General features: G+C 43.1%; 1 protein-coding gene across 4 annotated transcripts in view; it reads left to right on the top strand.

The window, feature by feature from the left end:
- Window positions 1-15,939, top strand: part of plcb1l (phospholipase C beta 1-like) — a 243,685-nt gene that overhangs the window by 60,412 nt on the left and 167,334 nt on the right. For all 4 annotated transcript variants that reach the window (XM_084082847.1, XM_084082848.1, XM_084082849.1 and 1 more), the window contains exon 3: window positions 1,606-1,674. In XM_084082847.1, the coding sequence (XP_083938973.1) occupies window positions 1,606-1,674 (69 nt within the window). The remainder of the gene's footprint in view (window positions 1-1,605; window positions 1,675-15,939) is intronic.

Here is a 15,939-nt window from a genome sequence, read left to right as displayed (position 1 = left end):
TAGCATCCGAATGGGGTGTTGTATCCAGGTTATGGTGAAGATAGGTACAGGAAGAGAGACATCTTGTAACTTAAGTAAAAAAAAATTAGTACTTTTTCCACCACTGGTCACGGACCACCATTTGACAACCTTTTTTTATTATCTCTTTGCCCCGAATCTACCCTGTAAACTCCTCAGTCTTAGTTTGTGTTAATTTTCTGTTTATTGAAGTGTACAGTGTACAGTGTACAGTGTACAAATGGTTCCAGTTGTACTCTCTCTGAGTTACAGCCCCCTCAGGGACCCCCGGGCGGTCCCCGGACCCCATGTTGCGAACCAGTGAACTAGAAAAGATGGCGTTGACGTGACTGGAACGAGAGGGAGACATCTTAGACACACGAAAAGCTAAACAGGAAATGTGGTTGGTTACGCTTGGCGTTTGTCCTCCCGATGCCTGCAGAACTTGTATTCGGTTCACCATCTGAGTCTTATAAAGCTGCCATTGTTATCCATAATGAAAAGATCAGGCAGGTATTTTCATACAAATACTTGGGTGTAATGATAGACCATCTGTTATCCGGGAAAGACCACATTTCATACGCCTGCAAAAAGGACAAAAACAAAGAATTTGTTTCCTTCTCCGCCGCCTTAGGTCTTTTGGGGCAAAGTAAACAGATTTATTCTGTTGGGGTTTTTTGCTTCTGTGATTATGAGTGTTGGTACAAGTAATGGTACAAGTGTCCATTAAAGAGTGAAAACTGCTTCACCAAATTAAACCTATTGTAAGCCAACCCCTTGAGGACCTCTCTGAATCAGCCTACCATAATAACATATTAACCCATTGAGACCTGAAACCGATTCTACATGTCTCCTAAATCTCAACAGTATTCTGAAAAACCTATGTTTCTGTATCAGAGGTGTTCGATCTTTCTCATGTCAAGGACCCCCAAAATTATATGTATTTGGCCGCGGACCCCCATCAAAATATGGTGTTCCAGGGACCCCCAGAAGCAAAGATTTGAGTTAAAAATGTTCGCTTTGAAAATATATATATTCAAAGATTTGCACACATTTTCACGAATTTTCTAAAATAGCAGATCTACAAGCTCGTAGCGCGGCACTCGGTGCCGCGCTACGAGCTTGTAGATCTGCTATTTTTGAATAGCCCAAAGTGTAAAATAATACTTTTTAGCTCAAATCTAAAAATGACACAGTTCCAGGTCTTAATGGGTTAAGATAAAATATGGAGCTTATTCCCACATAATGTTGAAGGGTCTTGAATACTGATCGTAATGACATGTTTAACAAAGTCTTAGTTTTTTAGTTTTTTCTGTGATGATGCAATGGTGCTACTGTGGTGCAAAGTTTTATCATCATCATCATCATGCCTAACGATTGACAGAGAATATCAGTTGCCTATCTACAAGCCTGAGCTTGTAGATCTGCTATTTTTGTGTGACACTGTAGTATGACTTAAATAGCCAGGCCATTATATTGGACGAAAAACATAAAAAGAGAGATTTCTGCCCCGACAGCAACGATGTCTTTGTTTTCCCAAAAAGCACCTTGTGTTTTGCCCTCTGTGTTTGACGTCTCTCTTCATTGTTTGTTTGTCCTCGTGCACAGGAGACAGACCTTCTGGACATCGCCCACATCAAGGACGCCAGAAATGGAAAATGCACTAAAACACCCAAGGTGAGGTTACAATGCACATCTGAAGATTGCCTCCGTGCATACAACAGACACACAGTGCAAATATCACACACACACACACACACACACACACACACACACACACACACACACACACACACACACACACACACACACACACAAACGCATATTACCATTACCGTGTCTTTCTTCTTTGAAAGGGCTCTTTTCAAATGTGAATCCAAAGGAGTGTTGTCCTTGATGTACTCTTGTGTGTGGGTCTATTTTTGGAAAGCAAATGAATGCTGTCTAATGGGGGGGGGGGGGGGGGGTGGGGGGGGTGGGCTTGATCACAAATCAGCATCTGACTGTCTAAGACCTGTGCGTGTCTGAAGTCTGAATGGACGTGCATAAAGAGGGTGGACCCAACAAAAGGGACTGGCTGTAGACCCAAGCACCAATCTCTGTACCACACAGTAAGCCTGTGTGTGACTGTATCTATGTTGCTGTTGTGTATAGTTAGTTAGTTAGTTAGTTAGTTAACCCATTAAGACCTGAGGCCGCTTCTAAAAAAATGTCTAAAACAAAAATATTTAAAAAAATAATTTTCACGATTTTTGAATAGCCAAAGAAATCTAAAGTGACACAGATGCGTTCCCGGTCTTAATGGGTTAATGGTTTATATGCTGTTTATTGAGTCCCAGATCAAACTTTGCAGGCTTTGTATTTCACACCCTGGTGTCTGTTGGTCTATTTGTATCCACAACATGTACGTATGTGTGTGCGTGCCGTCCACACACAAAATCTGTAAATAGCAGCTAGACAAGCTTGTACATATGCTATTTTTGAAACATTTTTTAAAAATCTTGAAAGAGCTATACTGGTTTAGAAGGCGTTTGTAGAATCTGCCTCAGGTCTTCAAACCTCACTGATTGGTAGTGAGGAGAGAGAGGAATGCCTCAGGTCTCACGTCGTGCAAATCCATCCTGGAATTAGTCAATTCCGGCGTGCTAATACGGCTGTCTCCATGGCCGTTTGATCTCATACTTAGTCTGCGATCATTGCAACACTAAACTGCATTGTTATCCATTCTGCTGTCATCGCTGGCCACATAATGAGGCAATTTGCCTCATGGCGTAGCATCTATCTTTGGCATTTTTAATGCTTTATTTCAGACAGGAAACCGATGGCAGAGAGGGAGGGAGAGAGACATGCAATTTGCGAGACAAGAGGGGGGTTCGGACTTGAACCCATGGCTCGGTCTCGGGTCCATTATCAATAAGTGACTCCCGGTCCGGTTCGGAATCGGTACCGTTTGTCTCGGGTCTCGGAAAATGATGATTAGCGTTAGCAATGGCTAAGAAGAGGGATTACACAGCAACCAGGGAGACTACGTTTAGTTAACTCTTAATAATAACGTTAGCAATTGGCAAACAACGGGCATGTCGGGCCTCGGGTTTCATACGGGTCCGGTTCTGGTATGTCACGGTTCTATACAGGTCGGGTCCGACAGCTCTCGGTACTGCTCGGATCCGGGTACAATTTTCACGGGAATACATGCCGGTTGGGGTCGGTCATATCGGACCCGTGGAGACCTCTACTAGGAGCATTATGGTCTTTTTTTGCCGATGAGAGAAAGCGTCGACTGGTGGTCTCCTTCATCTCCACCCAGCGAGACAAATAGGTGTGTGTGTGTGTGTGTGTGTGTGTGTGTGTGTGTGTGTGTGTGTGTGTGTGTGTGTGTGTGTGTGTTTGTGGTTGTAGTGCATTGGTTCTCAAAGTGGGGCCAGGGGTCCTTGAGGGAGTTCCAGGGGGTCCCCAGCTAAATGATGGATAGTTACAGTAGGAACCAAATGGACCCTTATGGGTCTGTAACTCTGAGAGTGTACAAATGGAACCAAATGGACCCTAACGGGTCCATTTGGTTCCATTTGTACACTCTCAGAGTTAAAATAACATTGATTTCACTATATCATTTGGGGTCCCAGAGATAGAAATGTCATTAAATGGGGGTCCGTAGCCTAATGCATGTCAAACTGGGGGTCCTTGAAATTCAAATGGTTGAGAATCACTGCGAGAGTCATAAAAACACGTCAGGAGGCTGGAGGAGGACGTGAGGCGACAAGCCTCATCATCATCATCATGACACAGCGGTTTGCTGTAAATGGACAGAATTTGCTTCTATTGCACGACCCCCTGTCAGAACACATCCACACGTTTGGTTTCATGTGACTCTTTGGCTGTTAAACCCGATGAAAAGAGCTTTTTGTTGCCAGCGCAGCAAGAGTGCAAAATGTGGAGATATTATGGACGGTAACAAAAAAAAGTGAAGATGTTTATTATATTGTCTGGCTGTGCTGAGGCCTTCAAGTACACTCTGAATCAAACGCGTTTATGTGGGACCGCGGAGGACATAATGCCGATAGCTCTGCACAGCATTGTTCATCTTCCACCATTTGATTTTTTTTCTCTGTCTTCACACCTATAACATCAGCTCTCAGTACTTAACATAGGACTCAAGCCGTGCTACTCATATACACTGAGTTGATGGTGCCCGGGATCAAACCTAAGATCTTACGGTCTACAAGGGCGAGAGCTCTACCAACTGAGCTACCCAGACACACATGCTCATGCTCATCACTCTGTCTGACCTTCTCTTCAACTCAACCTGTTGATATACTCTTCCTTGCATTATACCTAACCCGTTTTCTCCTCTCGTCCACCCCATGGTAGAACAGTTAAACCCCCTCCAAAACTCATGGCCTTGTCCATTGAGATTAATAATCTCTTTTAGAAGGGAGACCTGGGCTACAACAATAGCTATAATGGTGAAATGTTTCCTATTTTGGGGGAAAAAGAAAACGCATAGCCTATGCAATGAGCTGGAAAGGTGGGCTTGGACGATTTTCTGCCAAGGAGGGGTTTTGGTGCAAAACAAATGCTTGCAATGGATTTAGAATCATTTTTCCCACATAAGTTTAAGGGTACCCCAACTTTCAACAGCTGTCACAGATTCCCCTAGGGAAACAGAATTTCAGTCTTTGTGAGATGTGTTACTAGACACCTTTACAAACACATTGGTGAAGACATTTCTTGGTAAGGAATTTATTCCCAGATAATATTCCTCCCTGACTATGAAAATCAATGTCATGGACAAATATTGATCAAGGGCATGTCTGGTCGTACAGGAACAGGATGGAGAGAGGGAGATACCAGTGGAAAGGTTGTCCCTTTTTAATACATAATTCATGTTCAGTTGTGGTGGTTGCAGGATATACCTACTGTACCGCCATTTGGGATTCCACAATCCATCACCGATGTAATCCATCACCGATGTAATCCATCACTGATGTAATCCATCACCGATGTAATCCATCATTGTCAAAATGGAAGAAAAAAACTTTTGGACCACTTCTCCCATTCTCAACCATATCTTCATATAATTGGTCCTCACTAATGCTCATTATAAGATGGCACAGTTTCTGTCTACTCATTCTGTGTCTCAGAGGAGAACTGTTGACGGTTCAGTTCAGTTCTTTAAACCTGCATACCAGTGACATCATCTGTTTGTTTTATACATGTTGCCACTAGGATAAATGTTCATCAAACACAATATTCCTTTCCATTGCCACGCAGACGATGTCCAAATCTACCTACCCCTCACTACCAATGCCCATACCTCACTTTGACGCCTACAGGACTGCCTTCATGTCGTACTGGACGACGTTAAAAATCTGGATGGACACAAACTTGTTAAACCTCAACGAAAATAAAACAGAAGTTATATATTTTTGGGCCATGACACTGCTCCGTACACCAATAATACCCCGGGTTCCCTCAGCTCAAACATCCGTTCCTCCGCCAAAAACCTTGGTGTCACCTTTGACAGTACCTTCACCTTCAACAAACCGTTTTTTTTTCAGTTTCTTTCAATTACGACTGTTAGCCAAGGTTAAACCCTATCTCCCACCTAAACAGCCGGAGATGGCAATCCATGCTTTTATATCTTTCAGACTGGATTATTGCAAGTCCCTGTTCTCCGGTATTGACCAGTCCTCACTCACACGCCTGCGGCTGGTGCAAAACGCTGGCTGCTCGCTTCCTCCTCACTGGCACAAAAAAGCGAGAGCTCATAACCCCAGTTTTAGGTACTCTGCACTGGCTCCCTGTCAATTTCAGAATCGATTTTAAGCTTCTTTTATTTACTTACAAATTTTGGCACGGCCTGGCCCCTTTATACTTGTCTGAACTTTTGAAGCCCTACACCCCACACACAGAGCACTGAGGTCAGCCAACCAGTTGCTCTTAGAGCAGTGGTTCTCAAACTTTTTAATCTCAAGGACCCCCAAATTGACACTTATTAGCCCGCGGACCCCCATTTCAAAAATATATGCCAGGGACCCCCATAAGAGAAGATTTTTCACTGCCAGCTACCAGTGATTCTCAACCATTTTAATTTCAAGAGGACCCCCAGTTTACATGCATTAGGCGACACCCATTTAATGGCATTTCTATCCCTGGGACCCCAATTTATATTGTAAAATCAATGTTAATTTAACTCTTGAGAGTGTACAAATGGAACCAAATGGACCCGTTAGGGTCCATTTGGTTCCATTTGTACACTCTCAGAGTTACAGACCCACAAGGGTCCATTTGGTTCCTAACTATCCTCCATTTAGCTGGGGACCCCTGGAACCCCCTCAGGTACCCCTGGTCCCCGGACCCCACTTTGAGAACCAATGTCTTAGAGGTTCCCAAAACCGGGCTGAGGAGTAGGGGTGACCGCGCCTTTGCTGCTGCCGCTCCTATAGGCTTTGGAACAGCCTGCCCTTCTATATTAGACGTGCTAATTCTATCGAGGCTTTTAAATTCTAGGGCATTGAGGGCATTACTTCCTCTCAATTTGATCCCTGATACCTGATCAAATCGACAGAGTGATCCCCACAATGCCTGAGGAAACCTGTGGATTCTTTAGCTTTTAATCACACTTAAGTCTATGTCTTGATCTGCTTGTTGTACGTGACATGTGACTTTGTTGTTGCACTTGCATACTTTCTTGTTCTTTGTCTGTTTGTACAGCACTTTGGTCAATTTTGATTGTTGTAAATGTGCTTTACTAAATAAAGTTTGATTTGATCATCGGTAGGTAGGATTGGTCATTTCAAACAAGATTTTGTATTGATATTTGTATTAGTGCAAGACCAATGTACTCTGTATCTACAGTATGCTCTCGTACGCATTCATATTCAAATAAAATGAAAGGTTGAAATTTTGTTTGAAATGACCTAATCTGCCTATCGATGATGTCACTGGTAGGCGGGTTCATGAACTGTCCACAGGCCTCTTCTGAGACACAGAGTGAGTGGACAGAAATGGCACTGTTATAATGAGCATCAGTGAGGACCAATTTTATGAAGTTTGGATGAAAATGGACGAAGTGGTCCTTTAACAAAAATAACAAAACAATACTTCACAATGGCTAGAAATACAAAGACTGCTGCATTAAGGTGGAGATTCTGCTGTAGTGTCTTGTGTTTATTATTGCACACCTGTAATTTACACTATGGCACGTTTCCTAATGCAGCATTATTACTTTGCTTCTGTTTCTAGAACACCTGTTTTCTGAGCGTTTTAATGCCTATAGCTATAGCGTTTACACTAATTCCCGTAGAGACACCCTCAATTCCAGTGATACGTCCATTCATGTAAAGTACAGAAAACAAGCACACACACATACGCACACACGCACACACACACACACACACACACACACACACACAGACACACACACACACACACCTGTACTCACTCAAGACGAGTGGAGGAGATATTGGCACGGCGACAACATCTACACAAGCTCTTATTTTCCGACTCAGAGCTCAGCTTCGTCAGCCCTGAACACTATCAGACGCAGACACACACACAGGTCCCATTGCCTGGAAGCAGGCAGGGCTCCAGATGGCACGTTAAAGCTTTTTTATTCTTTATGAGCTGTTGTTGTTTCTATCGGAGCCTGCTACTACAGCGCCAGTACAGCTCAGGTTGAGGGCGTTATCTGACTCCGCTGTGCGTGCGTCAGTAACGTCGGCGCATCGTAAGACACATGGCAGCATGTGGGCTGCTTGTCTGAGCTCCGTTAAACTCATGTCAGCCCGCCCACGCGTTCCCGGTTATGATTCATACATCCGTGCTGCCAGTGCAACACTAACACACACACGCACACACACACGCACGCACGCACGCACGCACGCACGACACACGCACGCACGCACGCACGCACGCACGCACACACACACACACACACACACACACACACACACACACACAGACACAGACACACGACACACGACACAGACACACGACACACGACACACGACACACACACACATGCTCGTACACACAACATATTCTCAAATATTAAATATGTTTGCTATGGATACAGACACACACACGCGCACACACACACACACACACACACACACACACACACACACACACACACACACACGCACACGCGTGCATACCAATCTCTTAACATTGAATACAAACGCAGACGCACACACAATGAAAACAAAATCTCAGACACACTCTTTACGTGTTCGTTACACACATGCACAGATAAGAGATAAGAGTCACACGCGCACGCACACATTCGTCGAAGAGAAACCAAGCCGATTAGATCAGTGTCCTCGCTGCCACGGATGACAATTAGCATGCGTCCACCCCCTCGTTCATCACTCACGCTGATTAGATTGGCCTGTGTGTCTTGTGTGACAAGAGGAGCTAACCTTCGTTTGACTGGTTGGCTCCAGATTTGGATCACCCTCAGGGTCTGGTAAACAAAGCGCAGCACTTATAATGAGCCCTCTCTCCATACGTGACACGCCGTGTAGAGAGGGCCGAGTCCGTCCTGACCAGAGGACACGGAAGGTGACACGCCATTCCTCTTGGTCTTTGTTCTGTCCGCTCATTAAAACCGCGGATCCATGTACTAATCAATTTCCACTTGCAGACTAACCCTGACCTTTCCAGTCATTTATCCAGTAATTCTGGATCTAATATTGGCTTAAAAAAAATAAAAAATAAAAATGTCAAGAAATAATATTGTAGTTTTAGTGTAGTAGTGTAGTTTTACATCATGTTAACTAATCGTCAGAGTACAAAAAACTGTCAAAAGTCATTTGTGTCAAATATCAGTACAATATCAAGTATCAGCATTGCTTCATTTTTCCACAACTGTGGCAGCAGTCCCCATAGAGTTATATTATACTGTACCTACCACACCCACCCGACCCCACCCACTATCCATTCACTTGAAGCCCAGACACATACTCCGTTATGCATGCTGGAAATAGCACCACAAGCTCATAGATTTCATTTTCTGCACACGATACTAGTGTGGAACTAAGTATAAACATCAGTCAAAAAATGTCTTGACTTCTTGAGAAGGCCTTCTGTGGGTACTGACGTGCCCAACTATCACATGCGCGTATATGCGCCCGCTGGGGTCAGGGCGAAGGGGCAAACGGTGGTTGGCTGTGGTGCATGGGGGGCCGGCGCTTGTAGAAGTGAAATCAGTGCCGGTCTGTTGTTCAGTGGTGCAAGAACATTATTCCTCCATTCCGTTGGTTCATTACCTAGATTTGGGCATTGGGTAAGGGAAAAACATTCATTTGTAGAACTTTTTTTATTAATCAATTAATGCTTGCAAAGTGTCTTTGCTCAGGACTAAATAATGGCCTCAAAAATAGTAATAAAACTAGCAGTGAAATGTCTTCTATTCAGAGTGCTTATCACATTTTCCCCAAAAAAGCAGAAATAAAAAAGTTCAGCTTAAAAACTGGTTCAGACATACTATGAAGCATCCATTTAAAGTTGGATGCATTGACACTCCGTCTTTGATGGACACTTCCACACACAGTAGCTCTACCAGTCCCTCTGACTGACAGGCGATTAAGCCCCCTATCTCACTGGCAGATCACCCCCCCTCCTCTAGGTTATATAAAACTCTATGGCAGGCTGCTCTTCACGCTTCCGCCCGGTTACAAACTGTTGCCTCATCACCTCCCGTCTTAAGGGGACAGGCGAGACCCAAAGACAGCAAGATAGATGATGCACATACGGAGTGACACAAATACAAAGACAGTGACATACTGTATACCTGGCGCCAGACCCTGGGGCCGTCACACAGGTGCAATGATGTGACACAGGGGATTTTGTCGAGATCCTGGAGCCTTGTAAATTGTGCCCTTGTCTCTGACAACAGTAGCCGGTCGGTCCCATCTGTCTGAACAGCCAACCCGCTCAGATCAGATAGGGCTCGTCTGAGTGGTTGATGGACTTCCACAGCTGACGGGTGTCGTTCTAAAAAACAGCGCCTGCGGAGATTGCACACCCAGATGATCAGTGACGTATAGCGGCTCAGCTGTCTCCTCTGCCCAGATTCAACCACTTGAGCCCCGTTCAAACATTTTGAGACGCGTTGTGAGCTTGTAGATTGGCAATTCTTTTTGCATATCTGATTTTTTTTTAAACATTTTTGACATGCTATAATATAATATAATATAATATAACTGCATAATGACATGCCCAACATACAGTAGGGACAGCAGGTTGAAAGTGGTTAACCACTTGAGCCATATACACTCTGTTTTGACCGGGGTAGGGAGAACAGACTAGGTCTGTTCCGGGGGCGGGAGTTTTCGCGCGCGCGTGCGTGTGTGTGTGTGTGTGTGTGTGCGCCCGTAAGCAGATCGCATCGCAAGTAGCGTGATGTGTTGTGAGCTTGTAGATCTGCTATTCTTTGCCCCAGAACAGGGATGCCAGGGGTCCATGTGGTCAAAGCCATACTGTAGTGGAAAGCTTTTTGTCTTTTAGAAGGTGTCTACTTGACACTGGTTGCACTAGTTGTCCTTCAACCATATCTCCATGTTGTTGTTGTTGTTGACAAGTCCGTCAGTGCTCTGCTGCACTCTCTCTCACCTAATGAACTCATGACCCATAACATTACAAATGACACATTTGAAAGCAGGGAAAATAGAACCCCCCCCCCCCTCTCCCGTCTCTCTCTCTCGCTCTCTCTATCTCTATCTCTCTCTCTCAGGCTACACACACACACACACACACACACACACACACACACACACACACACACACACACACACACACACACACACACACACACACACACACACACACACACACACACACACACACACACAGTATATATATATAATATATTGTTGCTGATGGGCAGAAACCTCTTATCTCCATATTTAAACTTGTTTTTTCGTAAATGAATGCCCTACTTGATCATACTACAGTCACAGCGTCACACAAAAGTGTCAAAAATAGCAGATCCACAAGCTCGAAATGCGGCCGCGAAGCGACACGTTTTGAGCGTGAGGATCTGCTATTTTTTCAATTTGAATCCTGAAAAGTAACCGTTCTAGGACATAAGAGGTATATACCCCGACAGAGAGGATATCATATTCTATGTTTCGGGAACCTCGAGGCAGTTCACACAGTTCCAAACCCCCTCTGTTCGGTATGAAGTCTGTATTAAATCAGGCAGATTAGTTTGTTCCTGAACAGTCTGTTCCCAGTCCCCCAGTGCTATGAGCCAAACCACTAAAGCCAATCATATCCTCCCATCTGATCTGTGTAACTTACCATAATTAGAACTAATCTGTCCATGACTCAGAGAGCACTGAGAATTCACATCTTCTCAGGTTCTCTGGTAACCACATGAACCCCATGCAGCGTCCTGACTCTGCTGGGCATGGCATGATGAATAGGCAGGACATTCAGCGAAACGTGTGTCATTTTTTGATTTGAGCTAAGAACACTTTGGCTATTCAAAAATAGCAGATATACAAGCTCGTAGGCTTGTAGATCTGCTATTTTTGAAAAACTGAGAAAATGTGTGCAAATCTTTGAATATATATATTTTTAAAGCGAACATTTGTAACTCAAATCTTTGCTTCTGGGGGTCCCTGGAACAACATATTTTGAGATGGGGGTCGGCGGCCAAATACATATCATTTTGGGGGTCCTTGACATGAAAAATTTTGAGAAACACTGATTTTTCATAATAATGTTGGGATTTAGAGGGCATTTGTAACGATTGCGACACGTTGTGTGAGCTTGTAGATAGTCTTATTTCCAACAAAGTTAATTCGTGTAGAGTAGGGGTCTTCAACTTTTTTCATGCCAAGGACCCCCTAGCTGAGACGGAGATGAAGCAGGGACCCCCCCTCTGCAGATTGAACTTTTTCACAGATTTCATAGATGGCTTCATCATAGACTAGTTTGACGGCACTGTCATCAGTGCATGTTGGATTCATGTTAATGTGTATTTTCAGACATTTAACCACCTAATTAAACCGTAAACTGGTAAACTTGACCCTTCCCACTGTACTTAGTCTGCTCTTTTTTCCCTCTCACCAAATCTCTTTGCCGAAAATAGCCGGTCTACAAGCTTGCATAATAGCCGGTCTACAAGCCGGTCTACGAGCTCACAAAGCCTTGCAGCGCAGGGCGGGCTCCCTCTGTAGTAACTCTGAGGACCCCCTAGGGGTCCCGGACCCCGCTGTTAGAGGGAGAAAGGACGGGAACCAAGTGTAGAGTCCTGCGGGCTCCATAGCTGAATGGGTAGAGAGAGGCCGCCTGGGAAACCGAACGTCCCCAGTTCACGTCCCCGCCCCGTCTGTGTTGAAGTGTCCCTGAGCAAGACATATATATATATATATATATATATATATATATATATATATATATATATATATATATATATTAACTGCTTGCCAAGGCGCTGTTGCCAAGCAGCCACTGCCAAATTATTAATCATGGGAGACCCCAGGGTTACAAATTCTTACGGTATCTGAATTTGGCCAGTTCCTTTCAGATTAATGTAGCTTTAAATCACATATAACACCTGCTTTTTTATTTTAAACGATTATTTTCATATTTTCTATTTCAGACAAATGATCTCCTACTCACTGAATGTTCACCTATTATGACATGCCCAAAATAGTGACGCTATATAGGGTTCATGTGGTTAAATAAGGCTTTCAAAATGTGTATGAATTTGATTACAAATGTAGCTATTTCCCTACAGATGTGTCATTTTATATCACCTATGCTGTGTATGCCACATTTGCTTTAACCCATTAAGACCTGGAACGCATCTGTGTCACTTTTTGATTTGAGCTAAAAAAAACATTATTTTACACTTTGGCTATTCAAAAATAGCAGATCTACAAGCTCGTAGCGCGCCACCGAGTGCCGCGCTACGAGCTTGTATATTAAATTATTAAAATGTGTGCAAATCTTTGAATATATATTGTTTTTAAAGCGAACATTTGTAACTCAAATCTTTGCTTCTGGGGGTCCCTGGAGCAAAATATTTTGAGATGGGGGTCGGCGGCCAAATACATATACATTTTGGGGGTCCTTGACATGAAAAAGTTTGAGCACCACTGATATAGAAACATATTTTTTTCAGAATTTGGGATTTAGAAGACATTTGTAGAATCGGCTTCAGATCTTAAGGGGTTAAATGCTCCAAGCTATCCATTCATATCTCTGGTATGTATAGGTACAGTACATCATATTCAGTACTGTAGATAAGAGGAGAACATTTCCTCACTGGAAATTCTTACGGTAAAGTTAAATGAAACACTTCCTCTCTCTCTCCTTTCCATAACAACAAAGATAACTCTGTCTGTGAATACTTGCGTACTGTCCTCAGGGCCGGATTAACCCTTCGTGGTACCCAGTGCTTAACAACCCGCTTTGCAGGATGCAGCGGAAAGACTTCCCGTTTCACCAGCGGGAGCTTCCAGCGTATTTCGCGGTTTTACCGGTTCCTCAGCAGCCATTGTTTTCACTATTTCGCCGGTCTTTCGAGAATGGTACAGTTCTTCTCTCACTTTTGCCCTGCCGTTTGGTGCCCCCACAAGGTTGGTGCCCGGTACTGCAGCACTTAATCCGTTAAGACCGGGAACGCATCTGTGTTATTTTAAGATTTCTTTGGCTAATCAAAAATAGCAGATCTAGAAGCTCATAGCGGGTAACAAGTGCCGCGCTATGAGCTTGTAGATCTGCTATTTTTGGTAAAATCGTGGAAAATGTGTGCAAATCTTTGAATATATACATACAGTATATGTTTTTAACTCCAATCTGTGCTTCTGGGGGTCCCTGGAACAACATATAATTTTGGAGGTCCTTGACATGGAAAAGTTGGAGCACCACTGGCATAGACACATACTGTAGGATTTAGAAAGCATTTTTAGATATGTATTTGGCCCGCGGACCCCCGTCTCAAAATATTTTGTTCCAGGGACCCCCAGAAGCAAAGATTAGAGTTAAAAATGTTTGCTTTAAAAAATATATATATATTCAAAGATTTGCACAAATGTTCACGATTTTTCAAAAAATAGCGCAGCACTCCTCGATGGAATGGGTTAATGTCCTTGCATTAAGCCAGCACTGACTGTGTCCCCATACTGTTCAGATATACACAGAATGGTGCATCTTAGAAGCAGCAAACTGAAATGATGTCAGAGTGCACTGCAGACATGTTTTTCTCAATCACAGTCTTAGTATTTGGTATTATTCTCAAGACATCATCGTGTAAGGGCAACCAGTAACCACTTTAGATGTGCAATTCACCGACTGGCTTGACTTGACTTCACTGAGTACCTGAGGATGTGATTGCACGTTGCGAGCTTTTGGTCTGCCATTTTTGCAACACACTGTGTGTGTGTGTGTGTGTGTGTGTGTGTGTGTGTGTGTGGTGTGTGTGTGTGTGTGTGTGTGTGTGTGTGTGTGTGTGTGTCGCGCAGAGATTTGCATACAGGTTAATCAAGATCAAATGACAGGGAAACAGAATGATTTCTGGAGAGCTTTCAGAGAGGCAGCCAGGCTGGCCCTGAGACAGCCTCTCTGTTATCAGCTCCACAACACATGGGAATAGCCTGTGCTGTTGAACAAAGGCCTCAAACCTCCTTCACAACACATTATTTTCTTCATTTCTTTTGTCACTGACTTATGCAGGTACAAGCAGCGAAATGTTGTTGGGACTTGTCCCGCAGGTTGTGCTACTGTACATATAACGGAAATGTATTAAAACAAGAAAATAAAAAAATAGAATAGAATGACAATAATAAAAAAAAAATGTTACATACAAATACACAGTTATAGGGCTATATGGTAATACTTCTGGACTTGGTCTTAGACAGGCACTGTAACTTCTCAACTACTTCTATATATCTTCTATATATATATATATATATATATATATATATACTGTATATATATTTCTCAAACAAGAGCAAGTGATCAAGCATAGAGACAGTGTCATAACACTTATTGTCTCATGTTTGTTTTTGTTTTGTGAGCACATAGATTTGCTATTTTAATGTTCATCTATTTTCAGCGTAATGTTCACGCCTATTATGACAGGCCCAGAATAGGGATGATAGGCTTTATGTGGTTAAAATGCATATAAGAATGAAACGGGAGACAGACCATTTCAAATGCCATTTGTATCCCAAAGTACTTGGGGGGAAATAAATACTTGAATGGCTTTATGTTACCGTTATGTCTCTGTGTTCTATTCTTATTCTCTGTGCAATGGGTGGCGTAAAATGTATGAAAGAAATAAAGTAATAGGTGATGAACGTGATGAACCGTGATGCACTTACTTTACCAAACTCATCTCTGCCAAAACAGGACTTATAGTTGAAGAGAAATCCACCCATCTTTGGCATTGATTGATTGAATACTTTATTAACAGTTTGCAAAAAGTACAGAGGTATTTATATACAGTTATACAACCATACAAAAAGGTTCCATTGTGGTCCTATGTATTCAATTCATCAAGACATCATCCATTCAATCTCACGGAATTTCTCTTTTCTGGTGTTTTAATCCATCTAGAGCCAGGGAAGGCTAATACACGATTTTCATGTATACTGCATACCAGTGTTGCGACGCGTTGTGGGCTTGTAGATCTGTTATTTTCAGCATGCAACCAAGTGTAAAATCAGCCATTACGACGCCATCAAGGCACCGCCAAAATACATTTTAGTCGATTTAGTCGACTGTAATCTTATGATATTAAGTCGACTAAAACTAGACAAAAACTAAAACATTTCAGATGACTAAAATTTGACTAAAACTGCACTGCTGTATACATGTGAGAATATATGTCCTTCGGCTCTGTGTCTAAGTAAGACGGCAACATCATCATGGCTAGCATACTACTGTACATTATATTCCACAGCTGTTGGGTTCCTGTGA

The sequence above is a fragment of the Gymnoscopelus microlampas genome, assembly GCF_963454915.1.
Source record: "Gymnoscopelus microlampas genome assembly, chromosome: 16".
NCBI classification, from domain to species: Eukaryota; Metazoa; Chordata; class Actinopteri; order Myctophiformes; family Myctophidae; genus Gymnoscopelus; species Gymnoscopelus microlampas.
The sequence above is the reverse complement of the archived record's forward strand: the minus strand, read 5'-3'. Positions and strand labels throughout refer to the sequence as shown.